Here is a 16,449-nt window from a genome sequence, read left to right as displayed (position 1 = left end):
ACTGCAATCATAAACAAACAATACATTTTCCTTGTATGCCCCAAAAGCTTACTTAGTATTACGTCCCAAAAGCTTACTTAGTATTTCTCCCCGTCACATGACTGCAATCCCCATGCATTGGCAACCACAGAGCGGCTGGTGGTTGTGTCCATTCTCTTCTGGCACTGCCATTCCTGAGAGAGCATGTGACATGCATGCATCATAAGAAGGAAAATTGGAAGGCAGGACTGAGTAGGGCAAAGTGGAGATGGCTGGCTGGGAAGAAGAGGGACCAACACATTCAGCTGCACAAATCGGTCATTGTCAGTCTGAGAGAGAAGGGCTCCTGAATGGTTTGTTTAAATAATGTTTTTTTATTTCCTAATAAGCCATTTAAAACTAAAAAGTGGATAATACAAAAGTTGAGGTCTCTAATCATAAAAATCTAAAGGAGATTATCATTTTTTGCCTGAAAGTCCACTTTAAAATGAAGCAAACTGGGATGACTGGGCAGCAATTGTCAAAATATGCAAATATGCGCAGCATACTTACACATTATGGCACAATTGCCTGTGGTTGTGCTCTCTGCCAGTGATGAGAAGTGCCTTCTTCACACACGTACCTGAGCCCCTACAAGGTATATTCCGTCCTATTTCCTGAGCCTGAAAAATCTAGGTGCTGGGTACAGATGCCCATAGACCTGAAAAGCTGTGCATGTATTTTGGCATACACTGATGCTTGCATAAACTCTCTTAATACTGTTCACGTGGGGGAATTAAACCAAAATTTTCACTGTATGGGCTCAGGCGTGCATGTGCAAGAGGTCTTATGTAAAATAACCCTCCTGCCTTTATAACTTTAGTTCAAACAGTGTAATTTGTAATCTATCTTTCTTGCCTTAAAGTGATATTTTTGTGCGTTTCCTAGTGAATGCAATCAATCAGCATACTATATTCTGCCTCCATAGTTTTTAGAAATAAGAGGACATGGAGGAGAGTGAGTGTAATTTACCTCTGTGCATACACCCACATGGGCTGCACAGATAACTAAAAAGGGGAAATGAACAGCTTAGAACGGAACAGAAATTGAATGTGCTCACCAGCTGGTCTACATAATCTCTGCCTGCAATGGGGACACAGAGAAGATGGGAGGGACAGCTGAAGGCAGGATCAATCAGGTATATTTCACTCTACACAGAATGAATGCTTTGGTGGCTCTGAGTATGCACAATCTGTAATGAGTGTTTCATTACACCGTAAAGCGGTATTAAACCAAAAAGGCAAACATTTTATTATATTGCAGCTTACCATTTCTTAGATGTGATGGCTATATTAGTTTTCCTTTTTTAGGTTTTTTTTTTCCTTCTATTTTCATTTAGAGATCTAGCCAGTAAGTCTGTTGTTTTTTAAAAGAACAAGCTCTCTCCGGTAGACTGTCTCATTTACAGAGATTTAGACAAACCATTTAACACTGTCAGGAATGCTTACAATGATCCGTTTTATTTATTTATGTATGTATGTAAAACCTTTATCAAAAAAGAAAAAAAAACGTTTGCCGTTACTGCCTATAAAGTATTAGCTGGAGTTTGTCTTCAGTCTGTTAGTGTACCTTAATCTGCTAGTACATCTAACACTCCCCTCAGACTGACAGTGCTACGTGCAATCGTGCCCCCTGTGCTTCTTTATCCAGAGTGGACATGTTACTGTCTAGATCGCAAAGTTAAAACAGAGGTGAATAAAGCTACAGAACATGAATGCAGCCACCACATCGAATGATTGATAAACTACAATATTTAAAATTTTTGGGTTTAACGCCACTCTAATAAATAAAGGTTCTTTATCATAACATCTGTGATTAAGGTCTCTTGGAAGATGTTTCTATGTTTTTGGAGCGGGATCTTTCCTTGTGAAAGACTGGGATGATTATTCACTTTATAACCTTTAGGGTTACCAAAACCTAGGCTGGATTAATGTTTTGGCATTGTGGTTACACATGGTTAATCACACTATACCGCAATGCATCCTAACCCAATAACTGTGCTGTGGTACAATTCATTTTTAAAGGCCTCCCAGTGCATAATGGACCTGCCTTGTATTGCACAATGTGAACCAATTGTGCATTGTGGTGTGCTGAAAAAGGGGAAACAGTGGCTAAATGGTTAGCACTTCCGCCTGGCAGTATTAGGGTTGTTGGTTCGAATCCCAGCCACGGCACCTCCTGCCTGGAGTTTGCATGTTCTCCTTGTGCCCGTGTGGGTTTCCTCCGGGTACTCCGGTTTCCTCTCACACTCCAAAGATATGCTGGTAGGTGAATTGGATCCTGTCTAAATTGGCCCTAGTATGTATGAATGTAAGCTACGGACCTTAGATTGTACACCCCTTGAGGGTTAGGGACTGATGTGAATGTATATTATGTATGTAAAGCGCTGCGTACATTGACGGCGCTATGTAAGTACCTGAAATAAATAAAAAAAAACATGCAAGTACACTAAAAAGTCCTGTGTTGCATTGGCAGTCTATTAAAAACAAATTGTGCAACAATGTATCACAAAAGTGTGTATCTGGCCTTAAAGTGCAAAACAACCTTATTCTTTATCAAACTTAAAAATTCCAATGTTCTTGGAGCATGCATAACTATGCCAGTTCTGTGCATGAATGTACCTCGCCACAGCTAATACATGTAAAAAAAACAAAACTGTAGCTTGGCAGTATCTTTCTGCAGCCACAGGATTCATCTACTGGTATGGCTATATTAGATGCTTGCACCCTAATAAATCCAAAGATAGAGCACACCATCATAGTACTTGAAGCAGAACTTCACCCTAAAAGGGAAGTTCCGTTTTATCTCCACCTCCCTCCCTTCTCTAACATTTTTGGCACATTATATTTTCTGGGGGGATTGGAGACCTAGTTTTGGCAGGTACCCGCTTCCACTTCTGCTGCAATTGCTTACACACAGATCTGGTACAGGGGTACCATATTTTATAAGATTCAGAGAAGAATATTTTAAATCTATTTAGCTCCATAAAGAAACTCAATCTCTTTTATCAAATGATGTGTAGAAAATAAGAAATCAATGTCACAGATTTTTTTTGTTTTATTATTTGACTTTGTGACTTAATACAAGGCAATTAACATATCTATATCTAAACAAATTTTAATACTTAAACAGTTAATAACAATACAAATTTTTTTTTTTTGTTTTTTTCAGTAATGGAAATTTCAACAGAAGTATTAAACTTATAATCTAATATACTGTAAAACATTTTTTTTTTCTTTTCTGTCTGTTTTATGCAACAGTAATGGGTATTCCAGTGCAAAAATAGATCCCATTAAAGACAGCTTAAAGTGCTTGGAATGAAGGACCAAATAGTGAAACAACGTATGCAAACATCACATCACGTAGAAGAAATGTTTATGAATGGGAGCCACGTTCCATAAGCAGGAAAAGCTCCCAGACCACTTATTACACACACAGGAAAAAATGGACTTAGTGGCATATGAAGTCTGACTGATCTTTTACTTTTGGCTTAGTAGGAAAGAGAGTTATTTTACACAATGAGCCAGTTTAAGCGTTCTGAATACCCACCAAGATATGTTGAAGAAAAAAAGCTGGAGACTTATTAGACCCTAAGACAGACATACACATTGCCACAGCTATCCCATGATGACTATACAATGAATAGGGGTCAAACGGTGACCAGATTTACATAAGCGTCCTAAACAATAAAAATGTAAGAATTGTGCGTTTAGCCTACCATTCACTGTGGCAGACCTACTAAAGGAGTAAAGCATGTTAAGTCTGCAGAATAAATTTTCACTTCGCTTAGTCAACTAGTCAACGTGTACCCTTTGTAAAGAGTAGCCAATTACACACAAGGGGAAAAAAAAAACAGGATTCTTATTTGCACAATTGGCTGATAGAAGTCAGCAGGTTTTAACTACATTCCCTAAGCTAAATGAAAAATCACTCTGCAAAGTGAACACGCTCAATTCCTTTAATAAATTGGGGTCATTGTGTGGTCAGCAAATGGCAAACCTAGGTGTGGTATAACATCATTGATGCGTTTGTCGGGAAGAAATCCTAAAGCAGAACTCCAGACAAATATAAAAGCCTGACCTTTAGGCCTCTTGCACACTGCAGCTTGAAAAAGCTTTTTTTACTGAGTGTAAAATATTGCCTATTATGTACAATGTGCCTTTGCACACAGGCGCGTAAAGCGAAATGTATTCTTCAGTAAAAAAAAAAGAAAAACCATAGGAAAATGTGCACTTTTGGTCAGTAATTTCCGCCGCATACAAGCATAAATATTAATGAATTTTCCCTAAGAATATACTGTGTGTGAATACGCGCAAAACAAATGTCTGAAATTACGTCCAAAAAAGCAGATGCTCAAACATCAGTACCGTGTGCAAGAGGCCTTAGAACATGGATGTTTAATACTAATTTCTAGATTATATCATTCATCTCCTCCTGCAGACGATAAAACTACATTCATGTGGCAGGTAGTACTAAATGCTGCCTGAACACTGTGTGTGCCACCCCCAGCAGCTGTCAGATTTGTGCTCTGCTGTTCTCTAGTATCATTCATCCCAGTGGCTACACGTGAATAGAGCTTTGGACTGATCCTGGACACCGATAGTGTGCGTCCAGGGACAGCATTTCTGTGGAGTTCTTGGCGCAACTAATTACCCAATTTGTATGACAAAATTTTGCTGCATCCAGAGTGCAGCAAACTATCCGCACCTTTTCAGCCTTGTGAAAGTAGCCTTAGCCCTGGTTCACACTGACTTATCACGTGACTTGTGACACATCAAGTTGCATGAAAAGTCAAAACATTCATTATAATGGATGCTGTATTAATCAATGCGCTTTAAAATGAAGTTCCTGAACTGCTTTTCTGAGGCTATGGTGTTACTTCAATGTCATAGGCTGCAATGTTAAAATCACAAAAGTCACAAGGATTGTCTTGATCTATGCAACTTTGATGCAGCAGTATCCCACTTCAAAGGGTTTTTAACCAAAGTCAAAGTTGCATGACACTGAAGTCGCAAGTAAGTTGCAATGTGAAGTCTCACAACTTTCAAGGTGCAGTGAACCGAGCCTTAATCAGACTGAGAGTGTAGAATTGAGTGGGCTGAAGGCAGGAAGGGGACACATGATGTGGACGCACACACTATTGTCTGAAGTTCTGCTTTTACCTGAATGTTGTTCCCTGATGATGTATCCACACACAACCGGTGTCTGCATGGTTCAAGCGTGGCACTAATATGAGTGTAACAATACATTATCAATATTCTGTTACAGTAGATCATTATGGTAGAAATATTGATAACTTGGCACTGCACCCTTGGCATAATTTAGGCACATGAAAATTGCCACTAATTATTTCAGAAATCTTGATGACCTGTCCTTATCATCCAGCAATATTGGTAACTGGTAAGGCAATAAAGAACAATAAAATTAAACTTTCCCTGTGAAACATAAGGTGCAGGGCATTTTAATGCTTCTTGCATAGACTGAGTTAAAGAAAATCACAATTGCATTGATAAGTACATTAAACTTGTTCTGGTTCCTAACTTCTAGGAAGGATTCTTGACAATAAAAGCAAAACCAAATGGCTTTCCTTCCAAAGTTGCCTGTTGGCTGTTAACCTGGGTGACAATAACCTGCCAGTGTCACCTTCATTCTTATTTCCACCTAGCTCAGTTGCTAGTGAGGTAATATTGTCCATCCAAACCAAAATTAACGGTTGCCACAAATAAATTGAGATTGTCTCAATAGCGGCTCCACTTGTATGAAGCAAGAATCTGGCTGCTTGGAAAGTTCAGCTGATGTCTAATCACTTCTTCTGCAAAAGCAGACATGAACAGAGATAACCCAGAATTGATTGTGAAACAGTAACGGGAAGATTGCGTACATGCGCTCCATAGTGGGTGAACATGTCATATGAAGATAGCTTTGTTGGGGGTCTAATCCTTTAAATTTGAACAGATTTCCCCCATATATATTGCCACCCCAAAAGATAACTCATCACCCCTGCGCCAGGTAGGCCATGGCATTTCTAGAAGGGTGATTTACTGGTGGTCTATGATGGGGCATATGGAGTCAATAGGATTTTTTTCCCTAGAATAGTTATCCTTTTACACTGATCAAATAAACTGAGCAGATCTGCACTAAACACTGCAAGATTAACAAAGACAACATGGTGACTGAAAATGAGACATTTCTGCTTGTGTGTAGACTGTAACATTAACAAAAAACACTATAATGTTATGAATGGAGTCCTGCATTGATCTGAAGGTTGGCTTACACATAGGCATGTATTAGCAGTACGCAAGGCCTTACCTAAAACTCAAAATAACAATTAGTGAGGCATTTTGGAAGTTGAGGGTGGGTGATTAGGGCATCAGAATGTGCATTGTGGGCAATGATATCACCAGGGCCTTCATTCTCTTTACTGAACACTCCCTTGATGTCATCGTCCCTGTTTATGGCTGTCAAAGCACCAGGTCATGTGACACAAAACACATCACAAGGGCTCATCTATTTTACCAAACCACCCACCCTAATACCTCCCTAATTGTTCAAAGTAGGCTCAGATTTTAAATTAGTCCTAGTTTAAGGCAAATAAGTGAAGTGATGTAACACAGCAATCATTCAGAATTCATCTTTCACCAATGTGACCACAGAAAACGAAATTCTGACTGGCTACACAGTTACTGCATCTTGCCCAAAACTTAATTGCTCTATACATTGCCCTTTTATATAATCCAATGTACATGCTAACTATTTCACTGTCAATACAGATTTCCTTAGGGTGAAATATGACAATTTGTAGCACACAGACAAAACGGAACACAATCCATCAAGAACATAGCCAGGGTAATTTACAATGATTGTGGCTGAGATGTATACTTTGGAAACTAAGATTACCTTCCTTACAGCACTCATATCTAAGCCTCACACATGGAAAGACTATTATTTCAAATGCTTGGCTTGTTGATGGAAATGCACTGGAGTACCAAGAGGAGTGCAATTGGTTTTTATAAAAGGAAGAACATGTCTCATGCAGGTAAATGCATGTGATCACAAATATCCTAAAGTAAACTTTTAGTCATGATCAAAATAAAACAAAATATATTACTTGAGATTCTAAAATAAAAAAAACCTCTAAAGACATTAGTAAAATGCCAAAATAACAAAAAAAAGACACCTGTAACAATGCTACAGAACAGAAAACTTTAGAAAACAAGGATCTAAAGCAGTATAAAAAAATAAGAAAAGGTACTATATTGTGGTCTGCATCCACACACGATACGTTGTGGCTCATGTTTCTGATTTACTAACATTTATTATTGAGAATATAGTAAACTCTAGATAATTTAAATAAATTACAAATACTGGATGCAGTCTGCCTTTATATTACGATTTCACACTGGCCTGATCTGAAATGCTGATAATAGCTTCTCTAGTAGGAGTCACTGCAAAATTGGGGACTGTGCTACAAAGCAAATACAAAAAATACACAGGGTAGCCTCAGTGGTGACAACACATTGCCTGAAGCCCATAAACATCCTGAATATTAAAGCTAGTCCTTCTGAACAAACCAAGTTTGGTTTTCCTGACACATATCAAAGCCCTATACATTAATAAATAGTAACTGGTCAAGATTTGTCAGTGGTAAGATTGTTGCAATCCTGGAACAGAATATTATAGACATAAAAATGTACACTGTAGCTGTTGTATCAACCCCACTTTTGGGCAGGATCCAGTGGGTGCAACATTACAGATTCACATTGTCATACTGTTGGCCTCTAAGTTCAAGTCTTCTACTTGTACAGTACAACAAGGCAACACAAGAGGCACTGCCTCTGTTCTGGAATTGTGTCTGTCATTGCATTGATTTGCATTGCATTGAGTGGTAGCTCTGTAGTCCAGTTTATGATGCCTCCCTCCCTGCTCAGGTCTTAGTGACCTGATCTCTTTCAATTCACTTTCCATGCCGTGGCCAAGGGAGGTCTTTCATAAAAATCCTCTGTGCTCATCCAGTTTGACTTGTCACACGTAGCTTTCTTTAACCTTCTCATCCTGAAGAAATGATGACAGGACAGACATATCTACAACAGTCTGGTTTTTGTGCAATGACAAGTCCTTCAAATGATCATCGTCACTTTGGTCCTTGGCAAAATTAACAAACACCTAGAGAAAACACAAACAGTCCATGTTACTTTGCAAGTGGGAAAAATTCTGTTAAAGGTATGCTTTCAGTGAGCAGTGATTGTATTTACCGAAATGTACTTTTCTACATTTTAACAATATTGTGTTATTTTATTAAATATAGAAATGTGTAAATTATTCAATAGAGTGTACAAAGGAATGTTACTGTCTCCGTTTCACAACAGTCACACAGGGAGTGTATCATTTTCAATGTGCCCGACAACTGACAGACTCCTATTGTGATGACAACCACTATTTAGCATCACAAATTAGGAAGCTGAACCTGTGTATGTAATAAATTTTGCTGGCTGTTTGTGTGTGTGTATATACAGTATATATATATATATATATATATATATACACACACACAGTGCTCAGCATAAATGAGTACACCCCTTTTGAAAAGTAAGATTTTAATCAATATCTCAATGAACATAAGAATAATTTCTAACATTTTGACAAAACTGAGTTTTATAGTACATTTGTTTAGCTCATTACATGAAAGTAAGGTTAATAATAGAACTTAGATTACAAAATCTTCAAGTCTTCTAGGCATGGAATGAGCAAGTTGGCGACATATTGCAACATCTATCTTTTTCCATTCAAGAACGATCTCTTTTAGAGCCTGGATGCAGGATGGAGAGTGATGTTCAACTTGTCTCTTCAGAATTCCCCATAGATGTTTAGATTAGGGGACATACTAGGCCACCAAATCACTTTCACCCTGTTCTTCAGAAATGCAACACTGGCCTTAGATGTGTGTTTTGGATCATTGTCATGTTGGAAAAGTGAACAACGACCAAGGACACAGAGTGATGGTAGCATCTTCTCTTTCAATATAGAGCAGTACATCTGTGAATTCATGATGCCATCAATGAAATGCAGCTCCCTGACACCAGCAGCACTCATGCAGCCCCACAGAAGGACACTGCCACCACCATGTTTCACTGTAGGCACCATGCATTTTTCTTTGTACTCCTCACGTTTGCGACGCCATACAGTTTTGAAGCCATCAGTTCCACAAACATTTATCTTGGTCTCATCTCTCCAGAGTACAGAGTCCCAGTAGTCTTCTTCTTTTTCAACATTGGCCATGGCAAATTCTATGTGGGTTTTTTTGTGCATGGGCTTTAGGAGAGGCTTCCTTCGTGGACTACACCAATGCATGCCATTCATCTGCAATGTATGCCGTATTGTGTCATGGGAATCAATCACCCCAGTTTGGCATTCTACTTCTTTAGCTAACTGCAGTGAACTTGCATGGCGATTTTCTTCTACCCTTCTCATCAGAAGACACTCCTGTCGAGGTGTTAACTTCCATGGACGGCCATCTTTGTTAAATTTTTATATCACTTTTGCTACAGTATTCTGACTGATAAATAAAGCTTTGCTGATCTTCTTGTAGCCTTCACCTTTCATGTGTAAAGAAATTATTTTCTTTCTCAGGCCTTGTGACATTTCTCTTCCATGTGGTGCCATTGCTGACAGCATGAAATGGGAAGAAGTTTTCTTTGTTAAGTAACGCCCTTTTATAATCAAATGTCTGCTGGACACCTGTTTAATGAATAATTAGACTCACCTGTAGCTGAATTCTTGTTAATTAGGATTTTTTTGTCTAAAATTTAGCTTTGCTCCCAATGCAGGCCATAGACGGGCCGTTTATCGGCCGAATTATCGGCCAATAAACGAAAAATCGGTCGGCCACGTTGCCGATGCTGACACCCATGTCCATGAAAATGGATTTTCCAGCATGACCGATAAAAATAAATGAGAAGATCCGCGAAAAACGGCCAACGGGCCGGCCCCACTAACAGCGTGAATATCGGCCGATTTTTCGTACGGACGAAAATTCGGCCGATAAACAACCGTCTATGGCCTGCATAAGGCTTTCATTGGGGTGTGTTCATTTTTACAACATGGTCTTAAATGAATTTGTTACAAAAAATACTCTTTTGGGTGTGCAAATTAACAAATCTTGTTTGCAATCAATTGCCCGCATTTTTGGGAGTATTTTGTAGTATAGTGTCTCATAGAAAATGTTGATTCTGAAAGGAAAGCAAAGGTTTTCTGACAAATCTGTTGGGGTGTACTCATTTATGTTATGCTGCGCAATATATATATTTATGTATGTATATATATATATATATATATACGCACACACTGTGTGTTCATATATGTATAAATATTCTATACAAGGTTTTTAAAACAACATGCATTGATAAGAACATTTATGCCATGCTAATTATATGAGTAACTAAAGCACTGAAATTACTACAAATTGCCTTTATAAACCTCTCACCGAAATGTTATAGTTCTTTTTTTACTTTGCTATCTCTAAGTACTTGGTCTAAAGGCTAGCAATACACAATTCATTTCTCTCATTTAGCCCTGTGGGTTAAACGAGGAAAAAATAAATCAAGTATCCCCCCCCTTCCCCAATCCATTCTAAACACGCCTTGACTGGGTGTCTGAATACTTGAACCATGACTGAATCTGACTGGACGCAGTCACTGTTTGGCCGACAATTTTTCACCTGGATTTTGAAAAAGAATTTGTTAAGCAGTCTACCACCAACAAGGCCACACTTGGAATTTTGGTGGATTCAGCAGGATTTGGCCAAGATTTGAGTCATGTATGGTCAGCATTAGTCTATTCTAGCTAGCAACAACCTGTCATAATACAGATGTTCCAAACACAGTTTTTATAAGATTCTATGTTGTGACTGACATCCATACATTCTCAGGTAAAGCCTATGCTGAGGACAGTGAGGCTTTTGGCAAATGTGCACCTTAGGCTCAGGTCACACTATGATCCACATATGACTTGCAAAGGAATTGCATCGCCTTGCACTGACACCCACTGTAGATCTCCAGGGCTGTGGTGGGTGGGATAATATATGGAAGTACAGTGGAGATCGAAAGTTTGGGCACCCCAGCTAAAAATTTGTATTAATGTGCATAAAGAAGCCAAGGAAAGATGGAAAAATCTCCAAAAGGCATCAAATTACAGATTAGACATTCTTATAATATGTCAACAAAAGTTAGATTTTATTTCCATCATTTACACTTTCAAAATAACAGAAAACAAAAAAATGGCGTCTGCAAAAGTTTGGGCACCCTGCAGAGTTAATATCTTGTACTGCCCCCTTTGGCAAGTATCACAGCTTGTAAACGCTTTTTGTAGCCAGCCAAGAGTCTTTCAATTCTTGTTTGAGGTATCTTTGCCCATTCTTCCTTACAAAAGTCTTCCAGCTCTTTGAGATTTCTGGGCTGTCTGTCACGCACTGCTCTTTTAAGGTCTATCCATAGATTTTCAATTATGTTGAGGTCAGGAGATTGTGAAGGCCATGGCAAAACCTTCAGTTTACGCCTCTTGATGTAATCCTCCGTGGATTTCGAGGTGTGTTTAGGATCATTATCCATTTGTAGAAGCCATCCTCTCTTTAACTTCAGCTTTTTCACAGATGGCATCAACTTACCATCCAAAATTTGCTGAAATTTTATTGAATCCATTTTTCCTTCTACTCGTGAGATGTTCCCTGTGCCACTGGCTGCAACACAACCCCAAAGCATGATTGATCCAACCCCATGCTTAACAGTTGGACAGAGGTTCTTTTCATTAAATTCTGTGCCCCTTCTTCTCCAAACGTACCTTTGCTCATTCCGGCAAAAAAGTTCAATTTTAACCTCATCGGTCCACAGAACTTGTTTCCAAAATGCATCAGGCTTGTCTATATGTTCATTTGCAAAGTTCAAACGATGATTTTTGTGGTGAGGACGTAGAAGAGGTTTTCTTCTGATGACTCTTCCATGAAGACCATATTTGTACAAGTATCTCTTTATAGTGGAATAGTGTACCACAACTCCAGTGTCTGCCAGATCTTTCTGGAGGGAATCGTGCAGTCAAACGTGGGTTTTGAATTGTTTTTCTCACAATCCTGCGAGCTGTTCTGTCTGATATTTTTCTTGGTCTTCCAGATCTTGCTTTAACTTCCACTGTTCCTGATGACTGCCATTTCTTAATTACATTCCGAACAGAGGATATTGACATCTGAAAACGCTTTGCTATCTTCTTATAGCCTTCTCCAGCTTTGTGAGTGTCAACTATTTTCAGTTTCAGTTTTCTAGACAACTGCTTAGAAGAACCCATGGTGCTGATTGTTGGGGCAAGGTCAGATGAGTCTGGGCATTTAAAACCTTTGAGATTGACATCACCTGGTCTTCCCAGACGATGATTGGGAACAATCCATGACACTGGCAGGTCTCAGCTTGGCAAAGGGGGCAATGCATGCTATAAATTCTGCAGGGTGCCCAAACGTTTGCAGACGCCATTTTTTTGTTTTCTGTTATTTTGAAAGTGTAAATGATGGAAATAAAATCTAACTTTTGTTGACATATTATAAGAATGTCTAATCTGTAATTTGATGCCTTTTGGAGATTTTTCCATCTTTCCTTGGCTTCTTTATGCACATTAATACAAATTTTTAGCTGGGGTGCCCAAACTTTCGATCCCCACTGTAGATCAGCATTTCTGGTTGGTTTATCTTCCATAAATGGATTCATGAATCAGAGGCAGAAACACTTGCAGCTTCTTGGTAATGTGTTATTACAGGCTAGGTTCACAATAGAATGCAGAAAACGTGCATGGATTGCAGGCTTACCGCACCACATTCTCATGTGATCCTAGGCTGCATTAATACTTTAACAAGATGATGCAACTGTTTCTGCTTCTGATTCATAAATCCATTTGTGGAAGATAAAACAAGCAGGAATGCTGGCCTACTTCCACATATCACCCTTCTGGAACCAGCTTGTTGAAGAATGGTGAAGTAGTGTCTATGACTCTGTTTTTTATCAAATATGTGCAGTGTATATAACTGAAAATAAGTATGAAAGTGCAATGTTAAAAATGCACAGAAATAACCACAATGATAAGAATGCTGTTATTATTCCTGTGGAACTTTATATTTTTTTATTCAATGGAGGTTTTTTCAGTTGTTCTTTTTATTTAACAAAATGTCACACAAAGCTTTCACTATCTTAATTTGGGAATGATCAATGTGTGTTTATGTAAACTGGCCCCACCACTGCATGCTGCTATGTGGCTGCATGTAAATACACTATATTGCCATAAGTATTGGGACATCCCTCCAAATCATTGGATTCAGGTGTTCCAATCACCTCCATGACCACAGGTTTAAAATCAAGCACATAGGCATGCAGATTGCTTCTACAAACATTTGTGAAAGAATGGGTTGCACTCAGGAGCACAGAGAATTCAAGTGTGGTACCGTGATAGGTTGCCACCTGTGCAATAAGTCCATCTGTGAAATTTCCTTGCTACTAAATATTCCACAGTCAACTGTTAGTGGTATTATAACACAGTGGAAGCAACTGGGAACAACAGCAACTCAGTCACAAAGTGGTAGGCCATGTAAAATGACAGAGCGGGGTCAGTGCATGCTGAAGTGAACAGTGCGCAGAAGTCGCCAACTGTCTGCAGAGTCAATAGCTAAAGACCTCCAAACTTCATGTGGCCTTCAGATTAGCACAACAACAGTGCATAGAGAGCTTCATGGAATGGGTTTCCATGGCCGAGCAGCTGCATACAAGCCTTACATCACCAAGTGCAATGCAAACATCGGATGCAGTGGTGTAAAGCACGCCACCACTGGACTCTAGAGCAGTAGAGATGTGTTCTCTGGAGTGACAAATCACACTTCTCTGTCTGGCAATTCGATGGACATGTCTGGGTTTGGTGGTTGCCAGGAGAACGGTACTTGCCTGACTGCATTGTGCCAAGTGTAAAGTTTGGTGGAGGGGGATTATGGTGTGGGGTTGTTTTTCAGGGGTTGGGCTTGGCCCCTTAGTTCCAGTGAAGGGAACTCTTAAGGCATCAGCATACCGAGACATTTTGTCCAATTTCATGCTCCCAACTTTTGTGGGAACAGTTTGGGGAAGGCCCTTTCCTGTTTCAACATGACTGTGCATCAGTGCACTAAGCAAGGTCCATAAAGACAGGGATGAGCAGGTTTGGGGTGGAGGAACTTGACTGGCCTGCACAGAGCCCTGACCTCAACCCGATAGAACACCTTTGGGATGAATTAGAACGGAGACTGCGAGCCAAGCCTTCTCGTCCGACATCAGTGCCTGACCTCACAAATACGCTTCTGGAAGAATGATCAAACATTCCCAAAGACACACTCCTAAACCTTGTGGACAGCCTTGCCAGAACAGCTGAAGCTGTTATAGCTGCAAAGGGTGGGACAAGTCAATATTGAATCCTACAGACTGAGACCAAGATGCCATTAAAGTTCAAGTGCGTGTAAGGGCAGGTGTCCCAATACTTTTGGCAATATAGTGCATGAGTGTGCACAGAAGCATTCATGGGCACTTGTGTTCTTTTGAAAATAGAAGACAGATTCTTTCTTCTGGCTGTGAGCGCTGGTAGGCCTGTAATTGGTGCAACTCAAAAGTGCCTCTCATTTAGAAAATGGATGGTCAGTGGGTATTTTGAGCTGCCACAGTGCCTATTTTGGAGGGGGAAAGTTATGAACTTTGCTTTAATAATAAACACAACGCAAGGATATCTCTACACATACAACAAACCCCCCCCCCCACCACTTTTTATAGATATTGGGGATGATCATTAACCAATTTTTTTTTTCATTTTGAACATAAGGTGACATTGTTAACATGCAACAATTATTTAAAGTAGAAGTGCAGTCAAATACAGTAGAAGCTTAAACTTTCTTCTACCCTGCTTCAAACACCAATACTATCTTGTAAAGGAAAGATGTCTATACTTGCCTATTCTCAGTGCGGTCACTTGATCAGCTCCTAGTGTCTGCTTCTGTAGAGGAGAGACAGCCAACAATGGATGTCCCATAGTAAGCCTATGGGTGATGTCACTACTCAGGTACTGTAGCCATTGTTGGTGATCTCTCCTCTACACTGAAGCTGGCCACCAGAGAGATCATGTAGCCAGATCGGAGCTCCTTCAGAATAGGTCAGTGTAAGCGTCTTTCCTTTACAGGGCTTAGAATGGGGGTGGGAGCAGGTTTAAGCTTACATAGTATTGGAGTGGACTTCTACTTTAAGACAATAATTATTAGGGATAAATTACTTTAGTGATTGCTGCAAACTTGGCCACCTTAAGTTGGATGCTACAATCAGTCCAACAAGCCAGTTCAACTTTTTTTTATTAGTACTGCAATGTCACTGTTGTCCGCTATGAATCACAATGATGTTGATCCCTTATTATTGACAAAGGAATACATGTGAATTGTACAAATGTTTGTGCAACTGTTTGAGGCAATCTGTGACCACATGCAAGCAACTTTCAAACTGCACTGCAGTTTCCCAAATAGTTTAGTTCTTATTATATTTATTCAAACGAGCAGCAAAACATTTAGTCAGCTCATAGATTTAGCCAAATAATTGTCAAATGGATGTCATGTTTTCTTCTCGAAACTTCAACAAAACCAGATTATTAACAAGGCAACTTAGGTAGAAGCCTGGGGCCAGGTATATGTCCAGGGGGACCAGCTACAACCTCCATGCATCTGCAGTAAACCAGGTGGATAGTGCACCTGGTCAAAGCTGCCTGTCAATTCACAGAGAAGAATACATTTCTAGGAATTTGTGAAACTAATAGGGCCATGCCAGTACAGACCCTGCAAATCGGTCAGACTTTCTGTACCTATTAATATCTTGATTAATGTTGATCAAAGGGATGGGGGGGTGCAAAACTATTACCTTGTCTAGAGCCCCATTCTACCTTAATCCATCCAATAACTTGCCTTCCACAGGCATGTCAACAAGTTGATCGAATATCAACCATGGTACTACATGCATGGAGTTTGCATGTTCTCTCAGTGCCTGTGTGTTTCCTCTGGGTACTCCAGTTTTCTCCTACACTCCAAAGACATGCTGGTAGGTGGTCCTGTCTAAACTGGCTCTAGTATGTGTATGTATGAATGTGAGTTAGGGACCTTAGATTGTAAGCTCCTTGAAGGCAGGGACTGATGTGAATGTATCTACCTACATCAGTAGGTAGAATGTATCTACCTACTGATGTAGGTAGTATATTTACATATACTACCTACATCAGTCCCTACCCCTTGAGGGCAGGGATTGATGTAGGTAGTATATGTAAAGTGCTGCGTAAATTGACAGTGCTATATAAGTACTTGTAATAAATAAACGTGTATACTGTAAATATCTAATAGTTTAAAAGAAGGGTAGTAGA

At 39.5% G+C, this 16,449-nt stretch overlaps 1 protein-coding gene across 2 annotated transcripts in view; it reads right to left on the bottom strand.

The window, feature by feature from the left end:
• Positions 1-3,057: 3,057 nt before the first annotated feature.
• Positions 3,058-16,449, bottom strand: part of ABCA1 (ATP binding cassette subfamily A member 1) — a 155,649-nt gene continuing 142,257 nt past the window's right edge. For both annotated transcript variants that reach the window (XM_089682623.1, XM_089682622.1), the window contains one exon: positions 3,058-8,181. In XM_089682623.1, coding sequence (XP_089538749.1) covers positions 8,041-8,181 — 141 coding nt within the window. In that variant the 3' untranslated portion in view covers positions 3,058-8,040. The remainder of the gene's footprint in view (positions 8,182-16,449) is intronic.

The sequence above is a fragment of the Staurois parvus genome, unplaced genomic scaffold (genome assembly GCF_062004578.1).
Source record: "Staurois parvus isolate SC_StPar_1 unplaced genomic scaffold, SC_StPar_1.0 ptg000292l, whole genome shotgun sequence".
Lineage (NCBI taxonomy): Eukaryota > Metazoa > Chordata > Amphibia > Anura > Ranidae > Staurois > Staurois parvus.
This window is presented reverse-complemented; position numbering and strand designations above follow the sequence as displayed.